Source organism: Microtus pennsylvanicus, chromosome 14 (genome assembly GCF_037038515.1).
Source record: "Microtus pennsylvanicus isolate mMicPen1 chromosome 14, mMicPen1.hap1, whole genome shotgun sequence".
Lineage (NCBI taxonomy): Eukaryota > Metazoa > Chordata > Mammalia > Rodentia > Cricetidae > Microtus > Microtus pennsylvanicus.
In genome coordinates this window covers 59,062,940-59,089,647 of record NC_134592.1, presented here as the reverse complement: position 1 = coordinate 59,089,647, position 26,708 = coordinate 59,062,940, and the positions used below count along the sequence as shown (strand labels likewise).

The following is a 26,708-nucleotide window of genomic DNA, read 5'->3' as shown; positions in this document are numbered from 1 at the left end:
TACAGAGCGGCTCACAACCACCAGTTCTAAGAAATCCAACTCTGACTTCTAAGTGCGCCAGCACACATACATACATGAAGGCAAATAAATACCCACACATATAATAAAAACAAAAATGAACAAATTAAAAGAACTGGTCAGGAATCTTACTTTCAGATTATAAAGTGGGTAAATTCCAACTTTATAGACACTCAACTTCCTCAAGCGAATGTGCACTCAGGCACTACCGTGCACCCGGCAGTAACTGCACAGCTACATATGGGGGAGAGGAAGACTATTTACACAGTTAGCAAGAGAAGCATCTTGCCCAAAAACTATAAACTAGAAATAGCCTATGGTTCCTTATCTTATGGCGTTTATTTATTTATTTATTCATTCATCCATCCATTCATTCATTCATTTATGTGTTTTGTTTCAAGATAAGGTTTCTCTATTTTTGGGGGTTTTTTTTTGTTTCTTTGTTTGTTTGGTTTTGGTTTTTCGAGACAGGGTTTCTCCGTAGCTTTGGAACCTGTCCTGGAATTAGCTCTGTAGACCAGGCTGGCCTCGAACTCACAGAGATCCTCCTGCCTCGGCTCTCAAGAACCAGGATTAAAAGGCACTGCCACCACACTTGGCTATGGTTTTTATTTTTAAGAGAAAAATGTCTGACCTCCTGTGTCAATTGCATCTATGAGTGCATCAGTATCTTTACTCCGAATACAGTCTATAAGCTGCCGATGAGAGCGTTCCCCAGAACTATCCAATCTCCGTAGTCCTGGGATTCTGCCCGTAGATCCAGCACTAGACTTGGGCAAGGCCTTTCGTCCTTCAAATAATAGCACCAAGAGGAGGTCAACCAAACGCATGGTATCAAGGACACATCTTTCATCACCCTGCAATGCACTTTCAATTGAATCTGGAAGCTCTGATCTCAGAAGATCCTAAAAAGAGAATGGAGAAAAACATCTCATATTTGCATTATACAAAACGACTTTTTCTGAAAGGATAAAAAGCAAGGCATCAGCAGCATCTTACGTGTGTGACTAGGGGAGAGCCTCTGCAAAGTGTTGAGAGAAGACTGACAATCGTCGACACCTGGTTACTCAACTTGGAATCTGCAGTTGCAGAGGGGGCTCCCGTGGTGCTGCGGCCTGGTTTGCATGCTGAAGATGGTCCTGACACAGCACCACCAGCAGCTGCCATTCGTGACAACAGCTCTTCAGTTAACCCATGCTTGGCCAAGGGAGCAGGATCCACTCCACGACGAGTAAACCGGTCAGCTAGTGATGCAAAACAGCGCAGAGCTCCATCTGAAACCTAAAGGTGCAGGAGTAAAGTAGGTAACACGTCCTCCAGAGAGTGAGCATCAAGTCATTTCCATACAAACTCCAAACGGAAAGCAGCTGCGGCAAAGAATCAGACACTTTATCTGAAGTATCTAAACTTGAACGGCAGCTCCACTTTCCCTTGATCTCATGATCTGAGAAAGGTCTGTACCTGTCAAAGGCCCGTGTCCTCATCTGCAAAGCAGTCTAATAAACTCCCCATAACCCATCTGTCTGCTCAAATGAGGTAGGCACATAAAGTAGGTAAATAGACAGTAAATACTCTGGAATATAAATTGTTATTATGTACAAATTGGCCAAGACAATCTGTGACTGTTGGTGAGGTAATATCTAAATAGAAAAAAAGGCATGAAAACTAGTTTTATTTTTTAAAGTATAGCAATTCAACAAAACCTTATAAATAATATTATATAAATACTAGGTTACTTTACTTTGGTAAGATCTAGCCTATTGTTTTCAATAAATACTGTACTAAGTCAACAAAATGTTACTGAATACAAGTACAGCTATAAAAATGGCTATCTCTATAACATTTAAATTTCAGTAAATATATCATTCTCATTAAACAGGTTTGTTTTGTTGGTTTTTATGACAGTGTCTCGTTGTGTGACCCTGTCTGGCCTGGGAACATACCACGTAGACAAGGCTAGACTCAAACTCCAAAATCTGCTTGTCTCTGTTTTCTGAGTGTTTAGGATTAAAGGCCTGGACCACAATGCCCACCTTAAAACACATTTTATTGTCCTTCCAAAGGCTTATGGTGTAGAAATATTAGATAAGTAAGCCAAGTGAAAATCTCAAATTTTAATGTACCACAGGTCTAAAGAGGGAACATTATCAAATTCTTTCTGAAAACTCAGCAGCTACCATACAATTTAGTTACCTGATGGTCTTCATGTTTTAACAAACTAGACAGAGACTCTACACAAATTTCTAAAGAAGAATCCTGAGGTTCCATTTTGCCACAGAGTCTTGAGACCACAGCCATCGCAGAGTGTAAGGTATCTTTATGAACCAGGTGTCCGCTGTCACGAATGAAGGTAAGAACACAATTCAAACCCCCAGCCTCAAAGACCGCTCCTGACTCACGAGTGCATATCAGTTCCAACACCTACAACAGTGACACAAAATTAACAGAGGAAGGCAACACTGACTGCAGCTTGTCAGCATCAAGGAGCAGAACAAACTCCAAAGGTAAGAGCGACATTCCAACAGTAAAGTAAAACAGTCAAATTAAATTCTCTATCAACCTTATTTTTATTTAACCCAATATATAGAAAGCATTATAAATGCAACCTATAATCAATGAAAAATAACTGATATAAGTCAGGTGGGGTGGTGCAAGCCTGTCATGCCAGCACTTGGGAAACTCAGGCAGAAAGATAGGGAACTCAAAACTATTCTTGGACAATGTTAACCTACACTACGTGGGAAAAAGAGAGAAAAGAATGAAATGGTCAATAAAAATCAAACCTCACTCACCAGGATCCACGTTTAGAGCTGTAAAGAAGTGATGTCATGTGACCTTGTCCTGGCTGTTTTCAGGAGAGTTACACAAACACAGCCCTGACTTCAGTGCTCTTAGAAAGTACACCTGTTGCTATTCTTTCTAGGAGCTGGCTACTCCAGGAAGATAGCTGAATTGGAATCAACAGTCAAACAAGGGTCTCAGGCTTTCTTTGGTCACTGTTTTTCTATTACCAGTAAAAGGAGTTTACAATATACACCTTTCAATGCTACAAAATACGAATTACGCAACAAGAAACAGCATGCATGGCACACCCTAAAATAAAGCTTTATAAAGGAAGTTAAAGGCAAGTAGGACTCTGTGATTTTAAGGACAGCTGGGGCTACATAGTGAGACCCTATTTTCAAAACAAACAATCAGAAAAAGAAAAAAATAAAATCAATCAGAACCAAATCTAAAACGTAGAACATTATAAAACATAATGGACTACATAGAAAGGCCCTGACTCAAAAATATAAAACAATATAATATAAACATGCTCACTAAATATTTCTAATAAACTACTGACTTGGTACTGGGGAGTGTGTGTGTGTGTGTGTGTGTGTGTGTGTGTGTGTGTGTGTGTGTGTGTGTGTATACACATGCTCACACAACTGCAGGTACTCATGGACATCAGAAGAATTAGAACAAGAGTTATGAAGGTCTATAAGACACCCAATGTGAGTGCTAGGAACAAACTCAGGTTCTCTGCAAGAGCACCAAGTTCTCTAAATTGCTAAGCCAGCTCTGTAGCCCCTAAAACAGTTTACTCTAGAGATGATAGCAAAATAGCTAAGTCCATGGATCCTAAAACCAGACTTCTAAGCTTTAAATCTTGGTAGGGTCACCACTACTGCTCAGTGTAGTGATTTTTTGCATATGTAAAATAGATACGACGTTAATGGCAGCACCCACAGAACTATCCTGATGAGTGCTTAGAAGACTGCCTGTACTGGTGCTACTGTTGTTTGTCATGGTGAACTTTGTCACTTACTCTGGGCAGAAGCACGAAGAGCTTCTCTCAAGCCTAGTGACTACCGGAACCCAACAGCAGGAAGCAGAACAGGCAAACATCTTACCCCACAGCTGTCCCCCAGAGGTTTCATCCCCAGCTCTTAAAGGGCTTTGGTACCACCTGACTGTTAATTCTAATGCTCTTCACCACTCTCAAAAGAATGGTGACTTATTTCTACTTTCTCAGTGAAACAGTGTTTATTCTCCAAACAATGTAAGTAATATTTACCTTTACACATTGCTCAGCTAAATCTCGGCTGGTCCTGTTGTTAAGTTCAACCACCACCAAGCGATTACAAAGTGCTTTTATAGCTCCGTCTACTCCTACAATCCTTCGGGTGCATTCTGCAGACACATCCAGGTAGTATGTTATGGCTCGGGCTGTCACCTCTAACACATTGTCTGGGGCACTCTCATCAAGAAAGATTTTGCAGAGAGCTGGTAGGAAAGTGCGAGGGGGACATCTGTAGTGGAAGACATCATAATATGATTAGGATCACCAAACAAGATATTAACACTATTCTTAACGTTACATGTAAATATGTGGTATTTCCACAGTTTTTGTTTCCACTATAATACTCACACACAAATCTCAGCACCATGCAAATAGCAGATTCTTACAGCAACAGCACTAATTTGAAACCCTACTCTCCTCCAATAGTTAAGTATTCCTTGTTCCTTACACCTAATAAAACCAGTGCACACCACAGTAAATGTCTCTATCTCAAGACCAGGTACTAGTGCACGGTCTTTTTAATGACATTCACTGTTTACTGACATGTGCGTGTGCATATGCATGTAGGTGCACATGTGCCACAGCTCAGGAGCTGAGGGCCAGAGGACTCTCGCCTCCCACTGTGTGCGTCCAGGGGATCAAACAGAGGTCATCAGCCTCTAGGCTCATCTATTTGGATGTCTGGGTCCCAGTGGACAGTTTAGGAAGGTTAGAAGCTGTGATATTCCTAGAGAAAGTATATCAGTGGGGGCAGGTTTTCAAATTTCAAAAGCCCAAGCCAAGCCCTGTCTCTCCGTCTCTCTCTTGTGGAGAAGATATAAGCTCTCAGCTACTGCTCCAAAGGCTGGCTGGCTGCCTGCCTGCCATGTTTCTCACCATAACGAACCCCCTAAAACTGTAAGCCAGCCAATTAAACGCTTTCATTTGTAAGTTACATTGGCCACGGTAACTTTTCACAGTGCTAGAACAGAGAGTAAGACACTTAATAGGGAAACAAGCAGTTTCTTTAATTTATGAAATGATGCTAAGTTCTGCTGTGTCCTCCAAAATACGAAGAACCTCTGACCAAGCACTATGAGAAACCAGTTCTGGAGAGACGAGCCAAGAATCCACCTCAACAGTAGGGTGCTGCCTGTCTAGCACACACCCTGGCTGGGTTTGATACACAGAACCCAAGGGAAAAGAAAGGCAAAGCCCACAAGGCTTTAACATCATGGCATATCTAATTCTTGGTGTGGTTAACTTTTTTCAGAAAAAAAAGAAACTAAATGCTGTACACAAATTACAGCTTAGTTTATGCGAACTATAATGAAAATCTGCTTCATATATTTTCTTTCCCCTTTCGGTTTCCTGAGACAAGGGTTTACAGCCCAGCTGGCCTGTATTAACCATGGCTGAGATCCCAGGGTTCTAAGGCATGCTTCAGCCAGTTTTTTGTTTCATGAGGCTTTTCAGTCAAAGTACCAAAAACCTGATGCGTATGTGAAACGTTGTCTAGTTATCTCTGTCTCTGTCCATTTTTCTCTCTCTCTCACCCTCAAACTAGGTTTCTCTGTGTAGTCTTGGCTGTCCTGATCTGCCTCTGTAGACCAGGCTGGCCTTGAGATGCACTTGCCTCTGCCTCCCAAATGCTGGGATTTAAATGTATGCGCCACCACACCAGGCCCCCTTACTCTTCAACACTAGGACATTAACTGAGGAGATAACTCGGTGGGGAAGTGCTTACCACATAAGCACGAGAACAGCAGTTCTATCTCTATCAGCCAAGGAGAAAGCCACAGCTGGGGATCCCTGGAACTTAGTAGCCAGGCAGATTAGCAATCAGGGAGCTATTTGAGACTCTGTCTCAAAAAATAAGATGGACTGAGAAAGACACCAATATTAACCTGAGGTTTCCATAGGCATGGACCTCTCCCTGACACACATAACACAGAAACACATATACACATAACACAGAAACACACACAGACATACACAAAACACGCTAACATTTTTAAGTTATTTAGAGTGAATGGGAGCTCTACCTGCATGTGTGTCTGTGCACCACATGTGTGCCTAATGCCCATGGAGGCCAGAAGAGAGTGTTGATCCCTGTAGAGACACAGATGGTTGTGAGCTCCCAATACACATGGGTATTGGGAATTAATCTAAGGTCCTCTGGAATAGATTCAGTGCTTGTAACCATGGAGCCATCTCTCCAGCTCCAACAAATCACTGATACTTAATAGGTAAAAAATTAAAAAAAAAAAATACAGGCTGGGCGGTGGTGGCGCACGCCTTTAATCCAGCATTTGTGAGGCAGGGGCAGGCAGATCCCTGTGAGTTCAAAGCCAGCCTGGTCTACAGAGCTAGTTCCAGAACAGTCTTTTGGGGTAATTTGGGGTTTGACTGAAGTAAAAGCTACTGAGACTGTCAGCATCAACACTGGGCCTCCATATGCATGAAGGTTTTTATTACAGAGATGAACAGAAACGAAACTTTAAAATCTTAAACCTACCCCTGGCATAGTGACACACACCTGTAATCCCAGAACTCAGGAAGTTAAAGAAAGAAGATCAAGAGTTTGAGACTATCTTAGCCTACACTGTGAACTCAAAGCTAGCTTGGATTACGAAGGAAATTCCTGTCTCAAGAAACAAAGCATGCTAGGTAGTGGTGGCACACAGCTTTAATCCCAGCACTCAAGTGGCAAAGGCACACAGATCTCTGTAATTTCAAAGTCAGCCTGGTCTACAAAGCAAGTTCCAGGGCAGTCAGGGCTACACAGAGAAAAACTTGCCTTGAAAAAACAAAACAAACAGACAAAAAACTATTTTGATCACAATGATATGAAAGCAATACATACTAATGCAGTTTTTGAATGCTGACCTTTTCCTGGGCTAGAAATATCCTCTCGTGCTCTGCAGAGGCCACATGAGCTCCCAGTCAACCACAACAACACAACACCACGAGAGTAAACAACCCACACCATACAATCTATCCTTTCTACCAAAGGAAGTCAGCCCAACAAGGGAGCCTGCTGCTCTTTTATGCCAATTTGCCAATTGCACAGACTGTAAAGTAAGCTTCCACCAACAGGGTGAGCCAATCACCACCTAAGACAGAAAGAAAAACTAGAGACCATTCTGGCCGTGCATGCCTGATAGCTGGTCTGAGTTTCGCACACCCTTTCCGCAAATAGACTGCCTTGCTGAGTGATTTTCATTTTGACTATATATTTCTTTATATAACACCAAAAATACACATCCCTAACAATCTCTTTGCTAAAATATGGATACCAGTTAGTTTAAATGTGTTAAATGCATTTCTAGCTGATGTTATTTTCAACTAACAAGAGATTTACTGGGCTAGAACCCCATCTTAAGTCAAAGAGTACCTGTAATTAATCACAGAAAATGCAGTTAAACTTTGGTGGCAATCAACATGGCATAAGTGTATTACAGTCTATCACATGCCACGATTACAGCCACAGATGCTGGGCGGACTGCAAAAATCAACTACCTGAGGACTCGGAAAGCTGTCCAACAACAGATGGATTGGAAAGGGGAGCAGAACATAAATATAGCATTGGAAGGTTGATTTCAACCTTTCTTCAGAAAACTTGCTACAACAACAAAAAAAAAAACCCAACTTTTTTTTTCTTCAAAAAACTCACAGAGCTGGCATACACACAGTTCTCAACCACCAGAGCGAGCGCTGGAAACTGAGCTAGAACCAAACTCCATTCCGTGTAAGAGCGGTACACCTTCCTTCCTTTTTTCTCTCACACTTTGGCCTCTACTTATAGCTTAGCTCTGGAATGTCCTGAGGTTCATATATTCAAAGCGTGATGAACACTGTAAAGTATTTAGGGGATAAGGCCTAGTAGAGAAAGCAGGGTCACCACTGGCAAGCAATTGCAGAGACTATTATGGCTCCAGTCCTTTTCTTTAGCTTCCAGTTCATCTGTGGTAGCTCACACTTTTAATCTCAGCACTTGGAAGAGAGAGACAGGCAAATCTCTAAGTTAAAGGCCGGCCCGGTCTACTACAGAGGGAGTTCTAGGACAACCAAGGCTATACACAGAAACCTTGTCTTGTCCTAAAAAGACCAAAAGAAAAAAAATTCTTGTAACTTCCAGACTGTCACAGGGGAGCAGCTATGCTCTGTCCTGGGATCCCTGCCATTATATTCTGCTTGTCATTGGCTCTAAAGCAAAAAGCCAAAGGAGCATGTACTGAAACTCTTCTACCTGAGCCGAAATAAACCTTTCCTTTCATGTTGGCCTTAAGAATTCTGTTACGGGGCTGGAGAGATGGCTCAGTGTGTTAAGAGCACTGATTGCTCTCCCAGAGGAACCAGGTTCAATTCCCAGCATCCACATGGAAGCTAACACTGTCTGTAATTCCAAGATCTGACACCCTCACAGAGATATACATGCAGGCAAAATACTAATGCACATAAAAGTAAAAAATAAAGAATTCTGTCACAGCTACAGAGAGAGCTAACGTACCTGTGGCAGAAGCACACAACAAAAGATGAAGGAAAAGAATATTAAAGCATGGCAGAACATGTGGGGAGATTCCTCAGGTGTTCTCTTCCTAATCTGGATCCAAAGCTGGCTCCAGCACATGCCTCAGAACCCCTGGAAACTCAGAACAAGGCTCCTGTGATCCAAGAGCCTGAGGAAAATCCCATTATCAAGTGTTATTTTTACCTCCCCACACCTATTTTCTCACCACTTTTATCCTGAGGGTGACCAGGATGGGACAAAATAACGGAATGGAGGGCAGGGCAAAACATGGCTAAAGCTCAACAGTCCTAGCTTCCTAAGACTGATTAAAAGAGCCAGGGGAGCTAAGGGATTAAAGGAAGGAGAGAAAGAAAAGAACTAAAAAAAGAATCCCTGGGAGGCTAGAGGGAAGCCTAGTGGTTAAGGAATCTCTGGGAGGCTGGAGAGAGGCAAGTGGTTAAGGAATCCCTGGGAGGCTGGAGGGAGGCCGAGTGGTTAAGGAATCTCTGGGAGGCTGGAGAGAGGCAAGTGGTTAAGAAATCCCTGGAAGGCTGGAGGGAGGCTGAGTGGCTAAAAGCACTTGATGTTCAGTGTTTAATACTCAGGTTCAGTTCCCGACATGCACATGGCAGCTCACAACCATCTGTAACTCCAGTGTCCAGAGGATCTGATGCCCTCTTCTGGCATCTCTGGGTCCAGAAACACACATGATGCACAGATGCACATGTAAAATAAATAAAACTAAAAGGGGAAAGTGAGATGTTCAGGAGTTAAATGCCAACCCTGATGATCTGAGTTCAGTCCCTAGGGCCCCAAGGTAAAATGAAAGAACCAGCGTGCAAGTATACACATGTAAACATACACTACACACATACACACACACTAAGATTTTGTAAAATAAATAAAAGCAGGATTTAAAAAATCATGTACCATGAAATTACTACTATAATGAAATAAAGCCAGAGGCTTCTGTTTCTATTTACTACAACAGACTTTATAACACGGAGACTTGGTAGGTAAGGATAAGAGACATTACAAGCTACAAGTGTTTCTCAGTGGTTAGTATGTTGGATCCGAAGAAACCCTGTCTCAAAAAAAAAAAAAAAAACACACACACACACACACACAAAGTGATGGATGTAATTTTACTCTTCTGCGTGTGGAAAATCAATTTTACCAGCACCAAAGAGAAGGTCTTTTTTTCCAATGCATGTTTCTGACAACTGTCACAAATTAGTTGTCTGTTTAGATAGTTCACTTTGGCGATCAACTTAACTGGACCTGAAACCAACTAAGAAAAAAGCTCCGAGCACAGCTGTTAGGGGATTTTCTTCATCAGGTTATGCAAAGTAGGAAGAGTCACCCTAAATGTGGGTGCCACTTTTCCAACTAGATAAAAAGTTGTCAGAGGGGGCTGGAGAGATGGCTCAGAGGTTAAGAGCATTGCCTGCTCTTCCAAAGGTCCTGAGTTCAATTCCCAGCAACCACATGGTGGCTCACAACCATCTGTAATGAGGTCTGGTGCCCTCTTCTGGCCAGCAGGCATACACACAGAATATTGTATACATAATAAATAAATATTAAAAAAAAAAAAGTTGTCAGAGGTAAAAAGCCTTGCTTTTTGCCTGTTCCCAGAAGGTTGCCTTCCCATGGTGCTAGCAAGTACAACTATCTGTTGTACTACTTGCCACTTTCTGCTGACATCAGTGTCTTTAACCTTCTAACATAAACTGAAGACCAGTGGTTTCACGGGAATCTGCCAGGGATTCTAGACAGACCCTGGGTGGGTCCTCAGCCTGTCTGGTGTGAAGACCACCATTGGTGTACTTCCCAGACTGTACTTTAATGGATGTTACTCTATCAGTTCTGCCCCTAACATATTGGAGCCCTCTATTCTATAGTTTACATGTCTGTTTTTGGAGCAAGACCATGCTGTCATTATGGCTCTGGAGTATAATTTAAGCTAAGTTACTGTTCTACTTAGGAACACTACAGCTCTTAAGAGTCTTCTGAAATTCCATATGAATTTTACAACCATGTTTCTCTGCTTGTGATTGCATCTGCGGACATTCCAGTAACGCAGCACTTTCCGGTAGAATTCTATCTCCCCAAAGCACGGCAGTGCTTTCCACTTTCTGGAGGCTTCTATAGATCTTCATTACACAAGTCTAATGCATTGGTACATTACTACAGTTTTGTTTTTCCTTTTGAAACTACTGTGAATGGGATTTCTAAATATCTTTGGGGATTTTTTAGCTGTCTATGGATTACTTCCTTTGTTTAAAAAGGGGGGAAGGAAGGAAGGAAGGAAGGAAGGAAGGAAGGAAGGAAGGAAGGAAGGAAGGAAGGAAGGAAGGAGGCTAGACAGACAACTCAAGCATTTAGTCCTAGGCTTACAATCAACAAGACCAAAAGGGCTGGAGAGATGGCTCAGTGGTTAAGAGCATTGCCTGTTCTTCCAACGGTCCTGAGTTCAACTCCCAGCAACCACATGGTGGCTCACAACCATCTATCTGTAATGAGGTCTGGTGCCCTCTTCTGGCCTGCAGACATACACACAGACAAAATATTATATACATACTTAATAAATAAATATAAGAAAATAATTTTTAAAAAAAAGACCAAAAAGCATGTTTCCTCCCCTGGAGTTCTTCCCACTCTCTGGAGTTCTTTCCCATTTTTCCTTATTAAATCTAAAACAATTTAAGGCCTATGATTGATCCAGGCCTAGCGATAGACACCTTTAACAGCAGAGCTTGAAGGGAAAGGCAGGCAGATCTCTGAGTTTGAGGCCAGCATGGTCTACAGAGCAAGCTCTAAGCAGCCAAAGCAGAGAGAGAGAGAGAGAGAGAGAGAGAGAGAGAGAGAGAGAGAGAGAGAGAGAGAGAGAGAACACACACACACACACACACACACACACACACACATACATATATACACACCCCAGCTGGCCGCAAATTCTTAAGTGACCCTCCTGTCTCAGCCTTTCAAATGCTGGGATTACAGATCTGCGGAACATTCTGACACTCTTGCTGCATTTTCTAGAATCGTGTTAGGAGTATAGACCAAGGCTGGAGAGATGGTTCAGGGGTTGAAAGTACTTTTTGCTTTTATAGAACCCAGGTTTGATTCCCAGCATCCACGTGGCGGCTTGTAACTGTGTAAATTCAGTTCTGGGGATCTGAGGCCTCTCCTGGCCTCTGAGAATACCAGGTACACACACGATGCAGACATGCATGCAGGCAGAACACTCAAGCACACAAAACAAAATTAATTAAAAAAAATTGACCAACTCGATCAGAATGTTGGTTTAACAAGAACCCCAGGTGATTCCCACCATGTATATCAAGGACTCAGGGCTGGAGCTCTCACACAAGGTCCTGATCCCTAGAGAACAGCAGTCCTGCCCTAAACAAAGATCTGTCTTCACATCAGCCCTTTCAAACCCAGCCCTCGCGGCCAGTCCACTTGAGAAAGACGCTAAATACAAAGGACACCTTCAGATTTCATGCTACTGACCTCACTGGTATTCAATGAAACCTCTTTTCTCTCCCTGATTCACTGTCTCCTATGCACTAGGAAGTGAAAGCAAGGCAGGATAGGATAAAGCTGCTGGAGGTGGTAGCCCCTTCTTTAACCCCAGCACTTGGGAGGGCGAGGCAGGTTTATCACCTGAGTTCAGCTTGATTTACAAAAGAATTCCAGGCTAGCCAGTGTTACACAGTGAGAATCTCTTTCCAAAACAAACAAACAAAAAAACAAAACAAAACAAAAATAACTTACTGGAGCTTCACAGTGTCAAGGGCAGTAGTTACATTTAATACTAGTTAATACTAGCTAATACAAGTTACTACAGTGAAAACTCACAAATGCAGTCAATACTAGTAACTGCATTCTTCACTGCCAGGAACTAACAGGAAAATGAAGGCCAATTTCAAAGAAGAACTTCGATGGAACAACAAAATTATTAATCTTACTAAACCTGAACCCTTCAGATATAAATCTTTCAATTATTCTACAAAGAAAATGAGAAGAAAGCACAAAGAACTTCTACATAACCAAAGAATAATATAATAGCTTGTCAGTGAAAAACACCTGCTCAACTGTCTGAGAACTGAACCAGTGGCTATATTCTTGCAGTAACATTTTATTCAAGGACAACCAAACAAACTGATTGTAGAGGCTTAGATATCTAGCAAACACTGGTGAGGTCATTCAGCAAGTAAAGGAACTGGCCACCAAGCCTGATAACCCAAATTCCAAAGGACTCATGCCATGGACAGTCAAGCTGTCCTTTGACCTCCACAAGACTCACTGCAGCTAGGCACATACACACAACAAATTTATAAATAAGGTGTGATCAAGCTATCTGGTAAACATTTTCTTAAAATGTAATGAAGCAAACCTTTTAATGCAAGAAAAACAAGCAATGGGGCTTGTTACCAATCATAAAAACACACTTTCAAGCAAAAACTACCACTCTGAAGAATATAATTGTCATAAAGAGCTAACAGCATCCCAATAAAGACTTTTTTATATAATTAGTAGTCATAGTAACAAATGTGAACCTTTGTACTGTTAAGATGAACTATGTCAACATTTAAAATACCTGTACAACAGTGGAAAGTATTTTCCACATGACCAATGGGAGATTTTAGAAAATTAAATACAGATGAGTCATCCCCTCAGTATAACACAGATCAAGCAGGTCCTATGGTTCAAGCCTGTAATCCCAGCTATCTGGGAGCTAAAGCAGGATCTCCAAGTTCAAGGCCTGCCTGGGCCAGAGTAAAGTCATGGTTAGCCTAACCAATAAGCTCTGCCTCAAAATGCAAAGATTTTCAAAAGGGCTGAGGAAGCTGGAGACTAACTTGGTGGTGGGTTTCTTGCCTGGAGCGCCCGAAGCCCTGAGTCCAGTATCCAGCACTACACAATCCAAGTGTGGTGATACACACCTATAATCCCAGCATTCTGCTGGACCAGAATTCACCATCCTTGACCACACAGCAAGTTCCAGGCCAGCCAGGGCTACACGACAAGGTTCTGTCTTACTTCTCTCTTCCACAGATATCCCAAAAAAGGCAAAAGAAAACGACAGTTTTGAGAGAATTTTAAAAGGCAAAATAGTCTGGACCTACTGAACAGAGTTTGAGAGTGTCAAAGGAAGAAGTGGGGGATGGCACCAGTCACAGGACAATAATGGAAGGTTGGTTTTGTGACAGGGTCTTAGCCCAGGCTAAATTGCCCAAATTTGTGGCAATTATCCTATCTTGGCCTCTGAAATGCTGAGATTACAGGAGTACACCACTATTCCCCTAGCCAAAGACTGGAGTTGGATTTATTCATGATGACATTTGAGATATCTTAGGGGTGGATGTTGAAGAAAAAGTCATGTTAATAAGTCTGAAAATTACAAGTGGGCCCTAAATTACAGAAATAAACGAATAACTATAAAAGACAAAGCATTTCTCCCAGGCTGGGGCTATGGCTCAGTTGGGAGACTGCTTGCTGAGCATGCACTGAGCTGGACCCCCAGCACCACTCAAATCTCTGCCTCATACACTCGTGATCCCAGCGTCTGGAAGGTGGAGCAGTGGGCTGAGAGTTTAAGGTCATTCTTGGCTGCACAGCCAGTTTGATACCAGTATGGGCTACAAGAGACCCTGCTGCAAAACACATAATTAATAAATATAGTGAAAAGATCCCAAAGGTTAATGTGGTCCTGAGATGACTGAAGGCTAGGGGACAACTTGAGCATGTCAGGTTACCATGAGCTGTACACTTGCAGGAAAGTGATAGTCACAGGAACTTGTTAGGATTTAAAAATTATGAGTCCTAAAGAATTGTCTTATGTGTTGTTCAGGTCTTCTATTTACTATACTCAAAGTGAATCTGGGGGATTTAAAAATGTACTGAGAGTTTAATCTAAAATAACCCCTGGCAACTCCCCAGGGAAGCACGGGCTTCCCACACTTGTGTATGTCTCATTTTCCCAGAGCATCCATGCTTAAAATCTGCTAAAATGTCTTCTGAGGCCTGGAGAGATGACTCAGTGGTTGACAGCACTTGCTCTGCTGGTAGAGGATCAGAGTTTGGTTCCCAGCCCTCGTAGACAGCTCACAAATGTCTCTATACAGCTCTAGGGCAACTAACAGGCCTGGCCTCCAAAAGCATTTACACTCATGTGCACATACATACCCACATTCAGACACAGATAAATGATTTTTAAAATGGACTGGCTGGGCAGTGGTGAAACACGCCTTTAATCCCAGCACTCAGGAGGCAGAGGCAGACAGATTTCTGTGAGTTCGAGGCCAGCCTGGTCTACAAGAGCTAGTTCCAGGACAGGCTCCAAAGCTACAGAGAAACCCTATCTCAAAAAATCAAAATCAAGCCGGGCAGTGGTGCCGCACGCCTTTAATCCCAGCACTCGGGAGGCAGAGGCAGGTGGATCTCTGTGAGTTCAAGACCAGCCTGGTCTACAAGAGCTAGTTCCAGGACAGGCTCCAAAACCACAGAGAAACCCTGTCTCGAAAAACCAAAAAAAAAAAAAAAGATAAAATGGCCTGAGGAGGATCTGATTTTGACTCCTGAGTCCCATTTGGTAGGAGAAAACTAACTCTAGAATGCTGTCCTTACATGTGGTCCACTTGCATAACAGACAGACAGACAGACACACATACATACACATTATAATTTTTTTACTGAGGGGGCAAAAATAAGCAGGGCATGCTGTCACGGGTTTATATTCCCAGAATGGATAGCTTAGGTCAGCCTAGTCTAACTGGCAAGTTTCATGCTGCACTGGGAGTCCTTGTCTCAAAAAAGAATGGGTCGGGCTGGTAAGATGCCTCATCTGGTAAAGGTGCTTGCTAACAAGCCTGATAACCTGAGTTTGATTCTCAGAATCCATATAAAATTAGGAGAAAACCAAGTCCACAAAACTGTCCTCTCACTGGTACATCCATGCCATGACAATCATATGTACTGCTTCCCCACGCATTTATACATATGCATAATGATAAATAAATACATACTAAAATTTCAGCTGAAAAGGCTCCTGTGGCCTCCCTAACCACCCACACCCAAGCGCTCAGGTGCACATCACACAATGCCTTCTTTATGAGCCCTTGTGCTACAGTCTGCAGTCTTTAGGGAGGTGTGGGGGCGCACACCTTTAATTTCAGTACTCAGGAGGCAGAGGTAGGTGGATCTGTGTCTAGTCTGGTCTATAAAATAAGTTCCAGGCCAGGCAGGGCTACAGAGAAACCCTGTCTCCAAAACAATAGGCTTTTTTTAAAAAAATATTTTTATGGTTTATTTAACTTTATTTTATGTGCATTGGTATGAAGGTGTCAGATCCCCTGCAACTCTAACTTCAGACAGTTGTGAGCTGCCATGTGGGTGCTGGGAATTGAACCTGGGTCCTCTGAAAGAGCAGTTAGTGCTCTTAACCACTGAGCCATTTCTCCAGCCCCAACAATGGGCTTTTAAGACAGTTGCTGAATATGACTGACATGGCAGAAGGAAAGAACCCCTGCAGACCACCCTGACCCCCACCAGCATCCTGCAGCACTACCCCTAGACACACATACAATAAATAAAATGTAACTGAAAATTAGAAAAAGTGAGGCTGAAGAGATGATTAAGCAGCTAAAAATGCTGTCTGCTCTTCCAGACAGAACCGGGGTTCAAGTCCCAGCATTTACATGGCAGCTCACACCTGTTGGTAACGCCAGCTCCCAGGGATTTGACATTTTCACACATACATACATGCAAAACAATGCACACAAAATTAAATCATTTTTTAAAATTATAAAAAGTACCCCCACTCTGCTTCATTAAAAAAAAATAAAATTGAGAATAATAAGCTTCTTATGTGTTAACTATAGCTTGTAAAAAAATTGTGCTGGCAAAACTGGATGTCAATCTGTAAAAGAATGAAAATAGATCCATATCTATCACCATGCACAAAACTCAAGTCCAAATGGATTAAAGACCTCAATATCAGTCCGAACACACTGAACCTGATAGAAGAGGAAGTGGGAAGTACTCTACAGCACATGGGCACAGGAGACCACTTCCTACGTATAACCCCAGCAGCACAGACACTAAGGGCATCATTGAATAAATGGGACCTCCTGAGGCTGAGAAGCTTCTGTAAAGCAAAGGACACTGTCACTAAGACAAAAAGGCAACCCACTTACTGGGAGAAGATTTTCACCAACCCCGCAACTGACAAAGGTCTGATCTCCAAAATATATAAAGAAATCAAGAAACGAGACCGTAAAAGGCTAATCAATCCAATTATAAAATGGGGCACTGAGCTGAACAGAGAATTCTCAACAGAAGAACTTCAAATGGCCAAAAGACACTTAAGGTCATGCTCAACTTCCCTAGCGATCAGGGAAATGCAAATCAAGACAACTTTAAGATACCATCTTACACCTGTCAGAATGGCTAAAATCAAAAACACCAATGATAGCCTTTGCTGGAGAGGTTGTGGAGAAAGGGGGACACTCACCCATTGCTGGTGGGAATGCAAACTTGTGCAACCACTCTGGAAAGCAGTGTTTTGGTTTCTCAGGAAATTCGGAATCAACCTACCCCTGGATCCAGCAATACCACTCTTGGGAATATACCCAAGAGAGGCCCTATCATACAACAAAAGTATATGCTCAACTATGTTCATGGCAGCATTGTTTGTAATAGCCAGAACCTGGAAACAACCTAGATGTCCTTCAACGGAAGAATGGATGAAGAAACTATGGAATATATACATATTAGAGTATTACTCAGCAGTAAAAAACAAGGACTTCTTGAATTTTGCATACAAATGGATGGAAATAGAAAACACTATCCTGAGTGAGGTAAGCCAGACCCAAAAAGAGGAACAAGGGATGTACTCACTCATATTTGGTTTCTAGCCATAAATAAAGGACAATGAGCTTATAATGCATGTTCCTAGAGAAGCTAAGTAAGAAGGTGAACCCAAAGACAAACACATAGGCATCCTCATGATTATTAACCTTCATCAGGCGATGAAAGGAGACAGAGACAGAGGAGCACAGGACAGAAATCTCAAGGTCCAAATCAGGAGCAGAAGGAGACGGAGCACGAGCAAGGAACTCAGGACCGCGAGGGGTGCACCCACTCACTGAGACAATGGGGATGTTCTATCGGGAACTCACCAAGGCCAGCTGGCCTGGGTCTGAAAAAGCATGGGATAAATCCGGACTAGCTGAACATAGAGGACAATGAGGAATACTGAGAACTCAGGAACAATCGCAGTGGGTTTTTGATCCTACTGCACGTACTGGCTTTGGGGGAGCCTAGGCAGTTTGGATGCTCACCTTAGGAGACCTGGATAGAGGTGGGCGGTCCTTGGGCTTCCCACAGGTCAGGGAACCCTGATTGCTCTTTGAGCAGATGAGGGAGGGTGACTTGATCGGGGGAGGGGGAGGGAAATGGGAGGCGGTTGCGGGGAGGAGGCAGAAATCCTTAATAAATAAATCAAAAAATAAAATAAAAAAAAATTAAAATAAAAATGACTAAATAAAGCATTTGAGAGAGGAGCGGCAGTAAGGTAAGAATTAGCCCTTTTATAAATCTCCCTAAAGCCTGCCTTAATGGAAAAGAACTTGGTACGTTTGCTTCTGCACTTGATCTGTTGCAGTATGGGTTTTTTGTTTTGTTTTAATTATATTTATTTACTTGAGTGTGGCTATTTGCTATTGTGTATATGTGTCAAAGCCAAAGGACAAATTGCAAGAGTCAGGTTTCTTCTCCCAGGGGCTTTCAGGGATCAAACTAAGGTCCCAGCCTTCAACAGTGCATGGAGATTGAAGACTAAAAGCATATTCGTTAACTCCAAAAGGACAGTCAAACAAGCCCATAGAGATTCAGAACAATTCCAAGGGGAAAATCATTTAACTATTATGCAAAATGCACACATTAGTATTTCACATGCATTAGCCTCACTTGATCTTCATCAAAACCCAACAAGGATTAGGAATCAAACTCAAAAGTCTATCCCATGAAAGCTTTGCAATGAAGGCAGAATTCTGAACTCAGCTATAGCCCAGTCCAAAAGCCATGGTTTTCAATGCAGTGTGTGCCTTTCCTAACTGTACAGATGCACACTTTCAATCCAAAGAAACCAGGCAAAGTGTATCAAATATGTGGGCAAGTCTTGATTTATTAGACATAACCAGACTATTAACTTTATGAAATCAAATTGGAAGATTGTCTATGGCTGTAGAAAATTTGTTAGGCACACCTTACTCCCAACACTTGAGAGCCAAAGGCAGGTGAAACTCTTGGGAGTTCAAGGCCATCCTGGTCTACAGCGTGAGTTCCAGGGCAATCAGGCAGTCAGGGCTACAGAGAAATCCTATCTCCTAAAACCTGTCTTGGTTTTCACCTGCTCTATTTGTTGACTTAAAAAGACTTTAAAAAGCTTGCTAGAGTGGGCTGGTGCCTGCAATTCTGACCCTGAGGAAGCTGAGGCAGAAGGGAAGTCAGCTGTGGTGGTGCACAAGTGGAGGGGCCAGCCTGCACTATAGTGATGACACTGCTTCAAAACCAAATGAAAGCTGGGTCTATGGTGGCACGAACTTGCAGTCCCAGCGCTTGAGAGGACCAGGCAGAACTGAAACCTTGGCTAGCTAACAAATTTCAGCCCAACCCAGGGTGCATGAGAACCTGTCTAAGAACAAGAAAGACTCCCAAATTAATCACTGTTTCAAGAAACAATGTGCCAAAATATAATTCAAGCTTATCATATGACTTCACTTGAAACACTTTTCCCATATGTCCTCTCCACTAATCCCCACCTGAGACCACATAGCCATTTTACGGAGGAACAGAAGCTAAGTAGATAATGAGACTGTAAGAATTTGAGTGTCAGGACTGGAAAAAAAAGAGCTGGATGGTTAAAGACACTTGCTGTTCCTGCAGAGGACCTGGGTTCAGTTCCCAGCACCCACATGGTGGCTCACAGCCATCTGTACTGAGATCTGGCGTCCTCTTCTGGTGTGCAGGCACACATGCAGGCAGAAAGCTGTGTACATAATAAATAATCTTTAAAAAAAAAAAAAAACAGTAAAACAGTTCTCCTTTAGGGCTGGAGAGTTGGCTCAGCAGTTAAGAGTACTTGGTCCAGGGCTTGAGAGATGGCTCAGAGGTTAAGAGCATTGCCTGGTCTTCCAAAAGTCCTGAGTTCAATTCCCAGCAACCACATGGTGGCTCACAACCATCTGTAATGAGGTCTGGTGCCCTCTTCTGGCCTGCAGGCATATATGTAGACAGAATATTGTATCCATAATAAATAAATAAATATTTTTTAAAAAAAGAGTACTTGGTTAATTCCCAACACTCACATGGTGGCTCATAACATCCGTAATTCCAGTTCTAGGGAATCCAATGGCCTCCCAGATACGAACTCAAGGCACAGACATGCATGCAGGCAAAACACCCATACACATGAAATAAAAACTAATTGTTAGTTTCTAGACAGGGTTTCTCTGTGTAACAACCCTAGATGCCCTTGAACTCACTCAAGTCGACCAGGTTGCCCTTGAACTCAGAGATCCACCTGCTTCTGCTGGGATTAAAGACAAGCACCACCATGCCCAGCTAAAAACAAACAAATCTTCTTTTATTAAAAAAAAAACAAAAACAAAAAACAAAAAAACCCGTCTTTATGTCCAATGATGGCTCAGTAGATGGCACTTGCCACCAAGCTTGCTGACCTGAGTCCACTCCCTGGGATCTACATGGTTGAAGGAAAAAAAATCAACTTCTACATGCATGTACACACAAATAGATACATGCACAAATCTAATTTTTTGGAGCTATCGTCTAAACTGTTTTAATGCAGTAACAGTTTCTTTAAGCGCTGTTATAAACCCCTCTACTAGAGCCAGTGCCACAGCTCAGCAGACAGGCACCTGCCATCAAGAGGACAGATTGGGTCCAATCCCTGGGACAGACTATATTACTTGCTAAATCTACATTGCCTTTTCAACAGTTATCTACATAACAGTTTAGATTTTTGCTAACACAGTATTATTTTAGCTGGATATGGTGGCACACACCTTTAATGCCAAACTTGGGAGGTGGGGGCAGAAGGAGCAGGAGGAACTCTTGAAGCCTCTCATACATGGAAGAGAACATGTATGTTGATCTTCTTTAAGACCATGCAGATCTCATGTATTGAACCTAGGTCAGCGGTGAATACCAAGAACCAACTTCACACGTCACAATAATAAATCACAATGTTTAAAGAAAAAGAAAACCTCAATATTGCTTTAAAAAAACAAACGGGGGGGGGGGCTGGAGAGATGGCTCAGAGGTTAGGAGCACTGCCTGGTCTTCCAAAGGTCCTGAGTTCAATTCCCAGCAACCACATGGTGGCTCACAACCATCTGTAATGAGGTCTGGTGCCCTCTTCTGGCCTGCAGGCATACACACAAACAGAATATTGTATATATAATAAATAAATATTTTTAAAAAAAAATAAATAAAACAGCAACAACAACAACAAAAACTCAGCCAGACAGCGGTGGTGCACACCTTTAAAACCAGCACTCAGGAAGCAGAGGCAGGTGGATCTCTGTGAGTTCGAGACCAGCCTGGTCCACAAAGCTAGTTCCAGGACAGCCAGGGTTGTTACACAGAGAAACCCTATCTCGAAAAAAAAACAAAACAACAAAAACAAGCCACCTCTGTGTGTGTGTGTCTGTGCATGTGTGTGAACTAAACAGAAAATACAAAGTAATGCTTAACAGACAAGTGTGACTTTCTCCCCCAGCAGGTTTTCAACCCCATACTAGGTAAACTCTACCATTAGGCTACAATGCCCCCGCCTTAGGGTGGGGAGACAAGAATGACTTTTTAAATGCACAAAGTGCTCAGCAGTTAAGAACACTCAAAGATCCTGAGGAACTGGGCTGGACCCCAGCACCCACATCAGGTTGCTCACCACCACCTGTAACTCCAGTCCAGAGAACTGGCCTCTTCAGGCACACGGCATGAATGCAGACATGCATACACAAAAACATAAATAAACCTTTAAACAAAACAGTAACTCTTAATCTGACGGTGACTATGTAATGAAACATACGAATACTTTTACCACATGTTTCTATAAATCCTGCTAAAACAGGTTATCAAGGAGAAACTAAGTTATTCTTTTAAGAATCTACTGATCAGGGCTGGAGAGATGGCTCAGTGGTTAAGAGCATTGCCTGCTCTTCCAAAGGTCCTGAGTTCAATTCCCAGCAACCACATGGTGGCTCACAACCATCTGAAATGGGATCTGGTGCCCTCTTCTGACCTGTAGGCAGACACACAGACAGAACATTGTATACATAATAAATAAATAAATAAATATTAAAAAAAAAAAGAATCTACTGATCGGGGCTGGAGAAATGGCTCAGAGGTTAAAAGCACTGACTGCTCTTCCAGAGGACCCGGGTTCAATTCCCAGCACCCACATGGCAGCTCACAACTCTCTGAAAATCCAGTTCCAGGGGATCTGACACCTTCACACCAATGCACATAAAAAAAATAAAATAAAATAAAAAGATAAATAAATTAAAAAAAGAAAGTAAAAAAAAAATCTACTGATCGCCTGGTGGTGGTGGCACACTCATTTAATCCCAGCACTTGGGAGGCAGAGGATCTCTGTGAGTTCAAGGCCAGCCTGGTCTACAGAACGTTCCAGGACAGCCAGAGCTACACAGAGAAACCCTGTCTTGAAATTAAAAAAAAAAAAAAAAAGCTACTGATAAAAGGAGTTAAACCAACCCCTCTGATGTGGAAGCGGCTTCTATTAACTCTGTTCAAACATGTTAGAGAACAACTTACCAAAACTGGTTCTCTCCTTCTATAACATAGATTTTGGGCACTGAACTCACATCCTCAGACTTAGGGTAAGCACCTTTACCCACTGAGCCATATCCTTGCTTTGATGTTTTTTGAGACAGGGTCTCCAGTAGCTCAGACTGGCTTGGACTAACTGTGTTGTTTCAGGAGTATTTGTTTACACTGTAAAGAGGTATCTCTGCCTAAGGCGCCTTCTGATCAGTTTATTAAAGAGCTAAATAGCCAATAGCTAAGCAGGAGACAATAGGCTAGACTTGTGGGTAGAGAGAGAAACTGGGAAGAGGAATCTGGGTAGACAGATTTCACCAGCAGACTTGGAGCAAGTCGGTTGTGCCATACTAAGATGTAACCGAGCCACGTGGCAGAACATAGATTTAAAAAGTATTGGTTAATTAAGTTATAAGAGCTAGTTGGGAAAGAGCCTAACCTAAGGCCAAGCTTTCATAACTAATATTAATTCTCAACATCATTATTGGGGAGCTGGCAGTCCCACAAAAGATAGTCCAACAAGAAAGTTTGCTATACTATGTAATGATGACCTTTAATTTCTGCTTCTTCTACCTCCAGCCCCCCAGCACTGGGATTAAAAGCAAGAGCTACCATATCCAGCTAAAATGATACTGTTTTAACAAAATTCCAAACTATTACTTAAATCTCAAAAGAGAAAACAAGTTGAAAATATAGTATAGATTTAGCAAGTAATATAGTCTGTTTCCACCTCAAAGGCATTAATTATACCAAGCTTTAGGCTTATATCTCAAATATTTTCTAATTACCTTTAAATAGCATTAAAGCATATATAAAAAGTTTTTAATGACTTATTGGAATTCAGAACTGTAAACATAAATGAACTCAGAAGAACATTTATTCTTTTACTGAACTAGAATCATACAAGAGGAAAAACATGACTTTAGTGGCCTATCTAGTAGCGACTTTTTTTAAAAATTTTTATGCAAACTCTATTATCATCTCTGAACAGAACTATTTAAAACTCCCCCGATTTGGGGTGGTGAAATGGCTTGGCTGGTAAAGGTACTTACCATAAACCTGACAACTTGACCTCAAACCTGGAACCCACATGAGAAATCAGCTCCCTAAAGCTGTGCTCCGATTTCTACATGCTTGCCATGGCACACACGCAAGCACACATGCGCAAACACACACACACTGTGTGACAACCCATGCGCCTTCTCAAAAGCACAATGCCATAAGAAAACCAAACAGGCAGGTCTACTCTTACTCTCCTGGTCAGTCATGTGGTACAGAAACAGCTTTAAAGGAGATAAACATGTATATTCTCCTCAATTTATGAGATGTCTCCTAACTGACTCAGCCAATCTATGGGTTAATATTAGTATTCCTAATTCGCATTCATTCAACAAGTATGTATTTACATAACCACAATTATCATTACTAGGGTTCCATTTCCCGCCACCTTTTATTCCTCAGCAAAGTAAACAGACGACTGCAGAAATGTCCAAAAGGACATTTAAAAATTCACTAGTGACGTTTTCATACAAACCGAAGTCAGCAAATGGTTGGAACCAGATGTCATGGCAGCGACCCTAGAGGAAGCCCATAAAGGAATGCACTTACGTTTCAAAACACCGATCCACGTTGTCAGACATCAAAAGCAGCATGCAGAGCTGTTCCAGGGCTATCAGCTGCATGTCCCTTTCATCTCCCTGCCCCATCTGCAGCCACTCCAGCAACGTATCGGGATCCACATCTGCCATGGTCTTTGAAATGCCTCCTTGCCTAAATTAAACAAGGAAAAAGGGGTTTTCAAAGGCTCAGAACTGATCAGCCTGTGTTTACAGTTTTTCCTGTACATCTGCTAGAACCAAGTGTTTGTAAGGTCGTCAAACTAGTATACATACGTACACACACACACACCTACAGTCGTTCTGATTTCCATATGTGCTCTATGGCATGCACACACACACACACACTCAAGAATAAACAAACACATATGACTTTAAAAACTTTCCAAAGTGTATTACCACAAAAAGTATACTATAATGTAGCAGTTTTCAACTTTCCTCTACTTCCTGAGCGTAATGTTCAGATACACTAAACACAAAACAATTTAACACAAGAGTTCATGCTGATTAGGTTGCTAGTTAACTAGAAACCAGAGCTCTTTGTAAGACAGTGGAACAAGCTTTGGAACCCACTACTGTTATCAGCAATGTCTGTGCCAAAAAGCAAAGAACACCTACAAAAAAAGTTCTCTTACCAGCAAACGTCTCTCTGCAACACCCCACACCCCCGCTCGAAAAACAAAACAAAACAAAATAAAAACTGGGCTTCTGATACGGGTCATATCCAGAACTTGTAAGGAAACTACATACACATTCTGATCCAATTCCCCTTCAGATTGAATTTCTCCTTTCCCAGCAACAACTTCACAAATTCGGAATTCGCAAACTCGCTCCAAAATATGTTCAAATACAAACAGTAATTAGATATGAAATCTACCTTTAGAACTTCTGGCAGTCTTGGCGAGTGTTCTTAAAACTTTTTTTGAATACTTAAAGTAAATGCAACTAACAGGTAACCAAGCCAAGAAAAAAAAAGTAGGCCACTCTCGGTTCCCACACGATGGGGGAGTTATTTTTATTAAAAAAGAAAAAAAAACTAAAACGAGAAGTAGTCTAGGTAGGCGATTCATTACAAATCTCCTAGTTAAGCGCCTGACCACAGGACAGCCTGGGGTCGCACGCAATCCACCTGCCGCTGTGGGAGCCAAGAGGCGGGTCGCGGTGGGCACCCATCGGCGGCGCCCCGGAGGCTGCCCCACCATCCTGGGCCTGCCCGAGGCCGAAGCCGAGCCGCTGACACCCAAGCCGGCTAAGTCAGCTACCTGCCTGCGGGAGGAGGGCGAAGTTCTGGGGAAGCAGCCAGCCAGCCTGCGTGCTCGAGAGGAAGCAGCCGAGCGGCCGAGCTGCGGGGCTCCCGGAACTCGGAGGCCCAGCGGGACGTCCCCGGTCCCCCGTCCCCGATCAGGCGGCTGAGCCTGATCAAGGACAAGGGGAGCGCAGCCGGAGCTCCGGCGCCAGCAAACCAAGCCCCGTAAGGGCCAGCGGAGGGAAACAAAGGGGCCGAGACGGAGAGGCGGCGGTGGCCGACCTCACGGCGCCGGGGTCCAGCTCCGCGCCCGCCGCTGGGCTCGGCCGCCTGGATCCTCGCGCAGGCCAGGCCCACCACCCAGCCGACGGCGTCCAGCGCTCCCGCCTGCTCTCCCCGCAGCCTCTTACCCCGGCTCGGCGTCCCAAACAGCTCCGGTCCAGCTCCAACAAGCAGGCCGCGGGCGGAGCCAGGCCCGGCCGCGGCCTTCGAGTTCCCAGGAAGCCGCAGGCCGCGCAGGTCGAGCCAGGCAGGCGGCACAGGAAAAGCCGCGTCTCGTCCCTCCCCTTCCTCCGCGGGGACCCGGTGACAAGGAAGCGAGAGCTCCTCCCGAGCGACGGCGGCGGCGGCGGCCAGCGCGGGTCCCGACCCCCCCAGCACGCGGCTCCTCAGGCCCTGCGGTTCGAAGCGAGGCCCGCGCGCAGCTGCCGCCGGCAGCGGGAAGAGGCCGCGTCCATCGCCAGCCGGGCGGGGGCAGGAGAAGGCTCGACCGGGCGCCGGGCGGGGAGGCTGGCGGAGGCCGCGCGGGCGGAGGCGGAGCGAACGCCTCCCGGCCGCCCTGCCCGCGGCCACCTGGGGCGCTGCGGAGACCGGCCGAGCGGGACGACGACGACGACGGGGACGCCACGGGGCTCCCTGAGGCGGACGGCTGTGGCTCTTCCTCAGGCCTCCGGGAGCCGGCCTGGCCGCGCTGTCAATCGGCGCGCGCCGCCGGCAGCTGCTTCGCGCAGGCCCCGCCCGCCCGCCTCGCGGGGCGCGGGTCTCTCCGGAGTCCCGCGGAGCGGAGGCCACGGGCTCGGGCCTCGGGTCACCCCGCCCCTGCCCTCGAACGCCTGAGGACGAGCGCCCTGCGGTTTTAGCCGAGCGCTTCGGCCCGCCTGGGAAGGCAGCTCGGCGTTATCGCCTCGGTGCAGACGGGACGCGTGCCTCCTGGCGGCCCCCTCGGAGCCCCGAGAAGCTGCAGCCCCAGGACTTCTCAACTCTTTTTTTTTTTCCCCCGGCGGCTTGTGGTCACTGGTACTTGACTAGTTATTCCCTTCAAACCCTTCAAAGTTTTATTTCACAGGCATTGAAAATCAAAAAACCTGGCCGCTGAGAGTGGCACCCGCCTGT

At 43.8% G+C, this 26,708-nt stretch overlaps 1 protein-coding gene across 11 annotated transcripts in view; it reads right to left on the bottom strand.

Annotated features, from left to right (window-relative positions):
- The window catches only part of Hectd1 (HECT domain E3 ubiquitin protein ligase 1), an 88,514-nt gene extending 62,656 nt beyond the window's left edge, over positions 1-25,858 (bottom strand). For 10 of the 11 annotated variants that reach the window (XM_075947480.1, XM_075947486.1, XM_075947482.1 and 7 more), the window contains exons 1-6: positions 25,727-25,858; positions 24,063-24,224; positions 4,079-4,313; positions 2,212-2,439; positions 1,018-1,299; positions 653-923 (exon numbers count right to left, since the gene is read on the bottom strand). In XM_075947480.1, coding sequence (XP_075803595.1) covers positions 653-923; positions 1,018-1,299; positions 2,212-2,439; positions 4,079-4,313; positions 24,063-24,202 — 1,156 coding nt within the window. In that variant the 5' untranslated portion in view covers positions 24,203-24,224; positions 25,727-25,858. Of the gene's footprint in view, positions 1-652; positions 924-1,017; positions 1,300-2,211; positions 2,440-4,078; positions 4,314-24,062; positions 24,225-25,726 lie in introns of those variants that run through there. The other variant, XM_075947491.1, reaches the window with a different exon arrangement.
- Between the last annotated feature and the right edge of the window lie 850 nt (positions 25,859-26,708).